Genomic DNA, 8773 nt, shown 5'->3' with positions numbered 1-8773 from the left:
CCGCCGGGCAAGCCCTACCCTTTCCCAGTGCGACGAGAACCTTTTTGTTATGACAATCTCTCAAGTTAAGTTTTACCCTGAATTTTATCCTGCACAAAACAGGATAAATTTGCACTTCCTGAGGTATTTGTTCTAAAGAGACAACTTTAAAAGAGGGCTCTACTACCAGCCTAATATCCTGTTTCGGTTGTAGAAGTGATCCGATGTATCACTAACAGCAAAGATTTCCAAATTTCAGCCCAGGAGCTTCAGCTACACAAAGGTCAAATTAGAAGTTAAAGTCTTGTGTCCCAGAAAAATTCCCCTCGTTCTCTGGAACACTTATAACTCATAGAAAAAATATACTCCTGAACAACCAAATATAATTATTAGTTAACACACTTAAAGATGCTAAATATAGACGTAAGACCCATAATCAATTCTATTAAACCTTTCCCCTTCCTATACTTCCATTCCCCCACATAATGGATTTTGTTCAGACAAATGAACTGAAAATACTGAGACAGCATTATTTTAATCTCATTAAATAGTTATATCCTGGAGATACCTACTGAACTTTCCCTGAACACAAAAATGTAACATTAGTATCTCTTTCCTCTAAGATGCCAGCAGCTTGCTACTATTCTTTAAAGCCCAGAAGAAAGTTCTCTCCCAACCGGCATGTTTTACATTATATTAAAACATCATAAAATACTTCTAGAATACAGACATATTTCTTAAATTTAGTAATTAAGTGACTTGGCAACTCAACCTGTAAACACTGGGAATTCATTGATTAAGTCTAAAATGCTCAATTATGCACAGGAAAAAAATAAATCAGAGGCCACTGTTTTCTAACACAGCAAAAGAAAGACGCTCTGCAGAAAAGCAAGATGACCATTTAGGATTGTTTAATATTTAAGGCCAATCTTTACCGAAAAAAAATTTTTTTTCGCTTTTCTGACAAGAAGCCACACTGAAAAGTTATTTTATATTTTTATTGTATGTCAAAGTTCATTAAAGATGGGGTTTTGCTTGTATACAAGTTACTCAAAAATTGTGTTTAGGCAGAGATTCATTAGCAATCTGACTTATTTGAAAGCATAGGTTTGTTAAGTTCAACCAGGCCACCAAAATAATATCGTGTACAAGCAGTAACTAAGAAGAGCTGCAAGGTTCAAGGAGTTCCAAATATTACAGATCTTGAGATCTCAAAAGGAAATTAAAAAAATAACAAATAAAAGCAGTCACAATATAAAATAGCAGCTCCATGTAGCTTTTTCAAGTTTTAACTTTATTCAGAAAGTGACACTTAGTTCAGTTTGCCTCATTCTTTGAAGCTTCATCGAAGTTTTCAACAAGATCTAGAAAAAGAAAAATATTGAAATTAGTGTTACCCACTTCTGCTTTGCCAAATTATTTGCTTGAGTTTGTATCAAGTACTTATGATGTGAAAGAACTTCAGCTTATAAAATACAGACTTGGTAAATTTAAGACCTTCATGATTCATTCTTAGTTAAAGCAAGAAATTTTAAGTCCTTCATTAGAAAGCACAACTCTAAGTACTTTTATCTTCACTATACCCACCACTGAACAAAGGGATACTGAAAAGTTAGCTTCTTCCCACCCTTCTTATTGAATATCAAAGTAATTGTTATGTTAGCCATAGCTATTACTCCTACATAGGACTAAAATGCTATCTCAAACTAATGATCTATCCAGTCTCGCACGGTATCTGAAAATTGCCAGTACTGAATGCTCTAACGTGTAAAACTTCCACAGTCAGTAATGACAGGATAACCTGTTCATAGGAATGTTTTAATATTCTTGCTTTCCTTTGCCCAGTATTTGCTACACGTCATCTCTCAGCAAGATTCACAACTTCCTTTTCCTCCATTTCATGTTTGTTCTTACCTGGAACTTCATCATCATCCTCTTCACCAGTAGCAAGTGGTGCTTTTCCATCCACAGCTGCAATAGCAAATAGTCCAAAAGGATCATTCAAGCTTACCACAGGCATCTTTATTAAAAAGGGTGCTTTTCTATCTTGTTTTGTTTTTTTTTTTTTTTTTGAAACAAACTTTATCAAAAAGGTTGAACTAAACTGCAATGCTCCATACTGTTGCCCCACTGAATACAAATTTAGAATGATCAGTAACAAAAGGAATGTGAACTTCCGAGTGAACTAGGTGCATGTTCCGAGATAGCCTATCAGGGAAACAAGAAGATGCATGCTACAACCAGTTTACTAGTCAGCAACTTGTGGGGTAATCATTTTTAGCTACAAGTGCAAAGACTGGGACTTTTCTCTTAACAGCAGTTTAATTTATTGACTACTCCATAGTTCTTCAAGTGGTTCTCTACCTATTTTACAACATCAACAAGTTAAAAGAAAAAGAAAGGATTCAAGTCCTTCTTATGAGCTTAGACCTTCAAAGAAAACTAAGCTTTAACTGTTAAGCTGCAGGCAGGCAAAGATAGCTAGAGGCTGTTAAAGATATTATTGTTCCTTGGCAAAGTCAGTGGAACCGGATCACACGTTCCGGTCCACATCTCTGCTGACACAGTAACTTCTTAACTATTCCAATTTATATTTGCCAGCGCTAACTAGACTTAGCCATGTCCATTCTAGCAGACCAATGAACACTGGTGAAACTGGAGCAGTATAATGCTAAGAATAGATACCTCAGGGCCCAAGGGTGCCTCTGCCACAACTTTCCTGCTATTCTTAGCTATACCACCAAGGCTGAACTGTCTCAAACTCCCAATCATCTCAGTTTATCCAAATTAATCCTTCTCAATTTTCAAGCAAAGCATGAGGAAAGATATAGATTCACATCAGATCTCCAAAATCACTGCACCCTCATTTTTGGGGAACTAGAACAAATGAATTCATAATCTTCAGTCTGGAGGGGCTTGGGACAAGGTCGCTGAGAACCCTCCTTTTGTTTTTTACAGCAGAAAGCTTTTACAGCTTTAATGCATCTAAGTGTCAAGTACTACATTCTAAAACTGAACCATGTTATTTCCTCCATAAATTTCACAGGATGTACTTAACAGTAAAAGCCTTGATTGGCTTAAAAGCCAATATTCTAACTTGTCTGTATTCTCTCTCATGCACAAAACCGGACTAAGTTTACTTTAGCACCTGCAAAAGCAAGCATCACAGACAGGTCACTCTTTGATGTTAGACTTCCAAATCTAACAATGCAGTAAACAATGCTGAATGGAAAGTTTTGTGCAACTGCTCTGGCATCCACCCAAAGTGGAAAGTGACAACTATTTACCAAGTCATGTAAGATAAGCACTTTAAACGAGCCTCCTTAATATTAAACTGTGCAATTTTGCCTGTCTTCGATATATCCACCTTGTTATTAGAAGAAAGCTCTCGTCTACTATCATCTTAAGAGACCATTTTAAAACCTCCAAGTTTTCTCATCATCCTATTCCTACCACAAGGAAGTCACTCAGGTGACATTATGAAGGAGAGATCTGAGCTCCATGTGGAAAGAAGCACTGTACCCACCTCTGGAAGACTACTTTTAGCAGGATTTCTTTCAAGGTGGGAAACTGAAGGGAGGCAAGTAGCATAAACTTTAGGAATGGAAATAGAGGTTGAATCTATCACAGGGAGGAAAATCAGATACAAAAATCTCCTCAAAGCTAAGAATGCGGAGATTAAGAACAAAACATTACTTTATATAAAAGCATGTCCTTGCTGGCAACAAAGCACAACAAGAAGATATGCAAACACCAATCCCATTACTACCAGGAACTGGACACTTTCATAAGCCTCTCCCATTTTCTCTGTGTTTAGGATATTCTGTACCTTGGAGGGAATGGACTTCAAATATTTGAGAAGAGGAACTAGGAAGACCCTACAGCAGGGAATGGGGAATGTTCCTAGTGTCAATAAGACTTTCACTCCCAATTCTCACCCTGTAGCAGCAGCACCTTTTCCAAACACCTCATGCTAAGGGCCTCATCTACTTTTCCCTCCTGCAGTGTTAGGCAGAACAGATGTTTAGGTTCTCTTGCTAATTTAAGGATGTGGAAGAGGAAGTTGGTGTTATCTAGCTTAATGCTCGTACCAGTCCTGTTCTCTACAGTTTTAAACACACAGATATTATAACATCTTTCCTTACAAATACTGCATATTGGCTATCAAAAAAGCCTATGTAGGAAGAAATACCTGCACCATACCTGATAGGACAGAACAGTAGCAAGACTTATTAATACCTCAAGTCCCTCTCCGCAAGTAATTACTTATGTTTCCATTCCAACTGTCAAAACAAACATGCTGAAAGTAAATCATCTTTGAAAACCTAACTTCTCTAGAGTAACCAATCTACCTAGTATTAAAGAACTACATAAAGTCAAACTACGGTAGCCACATCAAGATGTTAACTAGCATGAAATCAAGTCCAGCTACAATTTAATAGTCCTAGACCAACTGCAGCTATACAAGTAAGCTATGTATATCAGCGGCCATCAAAAAACATATTCAAGGTTCAACTTACGTTGCTTGGGTAGGGCTTCTGCCAATCTCCTCAGGCTGGTCAGACTGTCAGCTCCAAGCTGATTTAAGATGCTCGGAAGCATTTCTGTTAGCTGCTTTGTCTCAGCATGCCCAGTGATAGTGAAAGTGTTGGCAGCCAGAGATGCCTGAACTTTAGGGTTATTGAAGTGAATGACTGTTCCTTGGTTGGTAAACATATTTACCTGCAAGAAAAATTCCACATTTCAAGTAGTTTTGCACCATGTTTTCAATTTAACAGGAAACTAGCTGAAGCTGCTAAAGCTCCACAAAGACTTGTTGGTAATATACAGATAAATTTAAGTTGTTACTTACCAGGAAATTTATTTTGATACATTTTATGTTTCTATATTAAATTAAGCATCTTTTTTCCTTAAAAGCAATTACCTCTTCAATACCAGAAATATTGTTGACTCCCAGTTTTTTCAAAGAGAACTGAAGTTTCTTGTCATCTGCTGTAGCTGTTCTGTGGACAACCTTCTTCTTTCTGCGGGCAGTACCCTTTGGGAAAAAAGTTACAAATTAACATTTAAGTAGCTCTCCACAAACTCTAACCCACAGGGCCACATAACTACTCTGCAGGTATCTACAAATCAACTTAATAATACAAAGTTCCGTTTCTGTGTTATGGTGCACACCACTCCTCCCACTGCAGCGCAGCAGTCTTTTCCCTTGCTATTAGGCAAGTTTTGCCTGTTTTTTTGCTAGTAGTAGTGGAAGATTTTAGGAACCAACGCACTAAAGAGCCACAATTCTCATGAAGATTCTGCAGCACCCCACTTTGAAAAGAAAGACGTTTATCGTTCCTTGTGGTAGCCAAATTTTGATATAGGAAATCAGGGACCATAAAATTACCAACACGTCATAAACAAATAAATATGAGAAAACCCTGAACATTCCATTTTTATTCCAAATGGACATCTCCATCTGATGGACTTACACTATGTTTGTGCAAAACTTTCATTTTGCCAAAATATTTAAAAACATATATATTTTAAAAGTACTTCTAAATAGTATTCTAGATCACCTCTGTTAAGAAAGGGAAACATGTACAAAGGCAAAGTTCGTTTAGAGAAACAGAGCCCTAGATTTCTCCAAGGATATAACTGACCCATATTAGAAAATACTTCCATCTACCAAAAAGAAAAAAAAAGTATCATTCAATATTTCCTGGCACTATCATAAGCCTTCAGTAAAATATGACATAAAGCAGCTAGGAACAGCTTAAGGTACTATTAAGCTCCTTTTTGCTACACTATCACTACTGATCTAAGTCCATCTACTCCAGTTTCTGGTCTGTTACACGCTAGCAGCAAGAAAACGTTGATGCCCAACTGTCTGAATGGCTACAATACCCAGAGTGAACTGACAGAAATTAAAAATTTGGCTGCACACTAACATCTCCAGCATAATGTAATCACAAACAACGAGAAATGTTAATAGACAAAGTCAGGTGAAACCAGCACTTCGTAGATTTCAATTCCAAGGTTAGGTCTTCTGTCTGGAGAGCTTGATGTTCATTCCCCACTAATGTCAGCTGAGCGCACAGAGTAATATGAAAACTACTAAAACCAGAAAAATGACTTAAATTAAGTACCTTGGCTACCTAGGAACTGAGCCACATGAACGCTACATAAGTTTCTCACGACAAAAGACCTTTTGAATGAATTTCAAGAATTATGTCTTGCATAAGTCAATGGCAATATAGGAAATGTACCCGCTTTATACCAGTACAAACAAGTAACAACAAATATCAAACTTCAGACAATCTGAATCTAGTTGAAATTTACAGCTATTGTATTCATCTCTATGGATTTAAGCTTCTAAAGAATATAGGCTGTAGTAAGCAAATTCTATCCTGATCATGCTGAGGCATGCTACTTACACAGCTGTACCTCTGTACTACAGAAAAGCGGGCACACACAGGCCACAAATAGAATACAACACAGATTCATCTGCCAGTCCTCCTCTAAAAAGGTTTGGAATAAAAGCCATGACATTAAGCTGTACCAATACCCTCCACAAAAATCTCAAGTTTCACATAGCAAAGTACGACAACATTCATCCACCTAAATACAATAGTTAGCGTATCTGTAAGGTCTGCAGCCTTGCAGTATCATGAAAATCTTCCAGCAGAAGTGTAGCCTTTTCTCACAATAAGGAGAACTAACTCTTTTCCTTCTCCTCCTCCATTCCCAAAGTAAAGCGCCTGTCTCAGTTGATTGGTGACATTACTCTGAAAAATTTTAGTAGTAATTTCCGGTTACAAAGCAAATAAAACTCAGCTTTAAGTATTCAATTTCACAAACTAATTTGAGAACTGAATGACAGCATTGCCAGAACATTCTAAGCTTGATTTAATGTCTCTAGAAGACCCATAGTGCCCACAAGAACTATTTGCTTAGTTTCAATAAAAGGTGTAATCTGGATACTTGCAAGTGATCAATGTTAAAAATCTCTGTAGTCAACACAGGTAACACACATACAATCATCAATATGATACAGCAGTTTTGTGCTCAACAAGCATCCCACACACAGCATATGGGGAACTACGTGCCAGTTAAGCACTAGATTTATGCTGATTTAAGGCTGTCTAAATCTCTATTTACACGCAAAAGCTTCAACACATGAATGAAGGCTACTAGAAATTCCATTAATAAAAATTCTATTAAATAGTTTTGTTCTAAAATATTCTGTTCATTTCTTCAATATAAACAAGTTCTTGCTGTAAAACTCAAACTAGAATTTAAACATTTCCTAGCACAAGACCGACCATGTTCCCAATATTTTTTGGCTTCCAGATTACTGCACGCCTATGTAAATTTGGATATCATAATAAAATAAAAAGATCTTCCAAATATGTTATGCCTTCCAGTTCCACAATGATAATATTAGGGCAACTACAAAAATTCCAAATATGTCCTGGAGAGCAAAAAAAAAAAAAAAAAACACCCGTGGCCAAGTCAAGGATTCGCAGCTAGCATCTGGAACATGATCCTCAACACTTTGTAATGAAAACTCTGCCTGAACTCACTTACTGTGAGCTCCACTTACTTCAAATCATAAAGACCTCTTAGCACAGCCTGCACAAGAATACAAGCAGTAAGAAACGGCTCAGATAGAAACGGCTAGAGGTTCGGCCATTATGTTCTGCTTCTACTGAACCGAATGAGGATTGCCACAGCAGCACAGGTTCCCCGGGACCGTCCAGCAGAGCTGAGCGCCCTCAGGGCCGCTCCCAGCCCGGCTTTCAGGGCTTCGCGTCCTAGGCCCAGCGCGGGGCGGCGGGGAGGGCCACGCCGCGCCGCGCCGCCTCGCAGGCCCGCAAGCATCGAAGGAGGCTCCTACCTTGCCACCGATGCGCACTTGGGCCTGGAGCTTGGCGAGTTTTTCTTGATTCATGATTGTTTCTTTCATCTGTGGAAGCAACGAGAGCTACCGTGAGGCGGCGCAGGCCGCGGCCGCCCGGGCGGGCGGCGGCGGGGGCCGCTGTGCGTGCGAGGGGCCCCGCAGCTCCCCCCCCACCCCGCCCCAGAAGGACGCCCCGGGCCCAGCGGGGACGGCTCGGCCCGGGGCGCTGCTCGCGCCGCGGAGGCCAGGCTCCCCTCAGGCCCGGCCCGTAACCGCCGTCGTCCCCCCCCAACCGCCGCCCCGCGCGGGCCCGCCGCGGCACAGCCGCCCGCCGCGGTCCCCCCTGTACCTTCCCGGGGCGGCAGCGGCGCGGCCGGAGCGGAGGAGAGGCGAGAGCCGCGGGCAGGGGCGCGGCGCCGAGCACAGCACGCGCAGCGGACCGAGATGGCGGCCGGAAGAGGGGGGCGGCGGCCCGCGGCACGCTGTACGCCTGACGCACGCACGCACGCACGCACGCAAGGGCCGTCACCGCCCCGTCACCCCCACCCCGTCCTCGGGCGCTGCGGCCGCCGCGCCGGCAGGGGGCGCCCGCGGCGGGGGCGCCCGGGCGAGGAGCAGGCGGCGGCGGGGAGCGGGCCCGGGGCTGGGCCGGGCCCGGCGAGGCGGCAGCCGAGGCGTTTGGGCCGCGGCCAGCGCTCGTCTCAGTCGCTCCCCGGCCTTCAGCACCTGCTGTTTGCTTCCTTGCCTTGCAGCTGCTGCGTAGAGCATGTGCTCCCACCCATACGTCTGCCCCGATTCCTGCCCTTTTTGCTAGAAAACACATAAACGTTGTACTTTCTTGTTTACGGACCCGAAACACTGGTCTGTCACCCCTGGGCTCTTCTTCTCCCAGCTCTGTGCCCCGCG

General features: G+C 41.7%; 1 protein-coding gene across 1 annotated transcript; it reads right to left on the bottom strand.

The window, feature by feature from the left end:
- Positions 1-963: 963 nt before the first annotated feature.
- On the bottom strand, positions 964-8357 carry LOC138064844 (transcription factor BTF3). The gene is made up of 6 exons (XM_068928977.1): positions 8217-8357; positions 7865-7933; positions 4904-5017; positions 4500-4701; positions 1894-1950; positions 964-1343 (listed from the first exon to the last, which is right to left on the bottom strand). The coding sequence occupies exons 2-6, from the start codon at positions 7931-7933 to the stop codon at positions 1297-1299; spliced, it is 489 nt and encodes a 162-aa protein (XP_068785078.1). The 5' UTR covers positions 8217-8357; the 3' UTR covers positions 964-1296.
- Between the last annotated feature and the right edge of the window lie 416 nt (positions 8358-8773).

This window comes from Struthio camelus, chromosome Z (genome assembly GCF_040807025.1).
Source record: "Struthio camelus isolate bStrCam1 chromosome Z, bStrCam1.hap1, whole genome shotgun sequence".
Lineage (NCBI taxonomy): Eukaryota > Metazoa > Chordata > Aves > Struthioniformes > Struthionidae > Struthio > Struthio camelus.
This window is presented reverse-complemented; position numbering and strand designations above follow the sequence as displayed.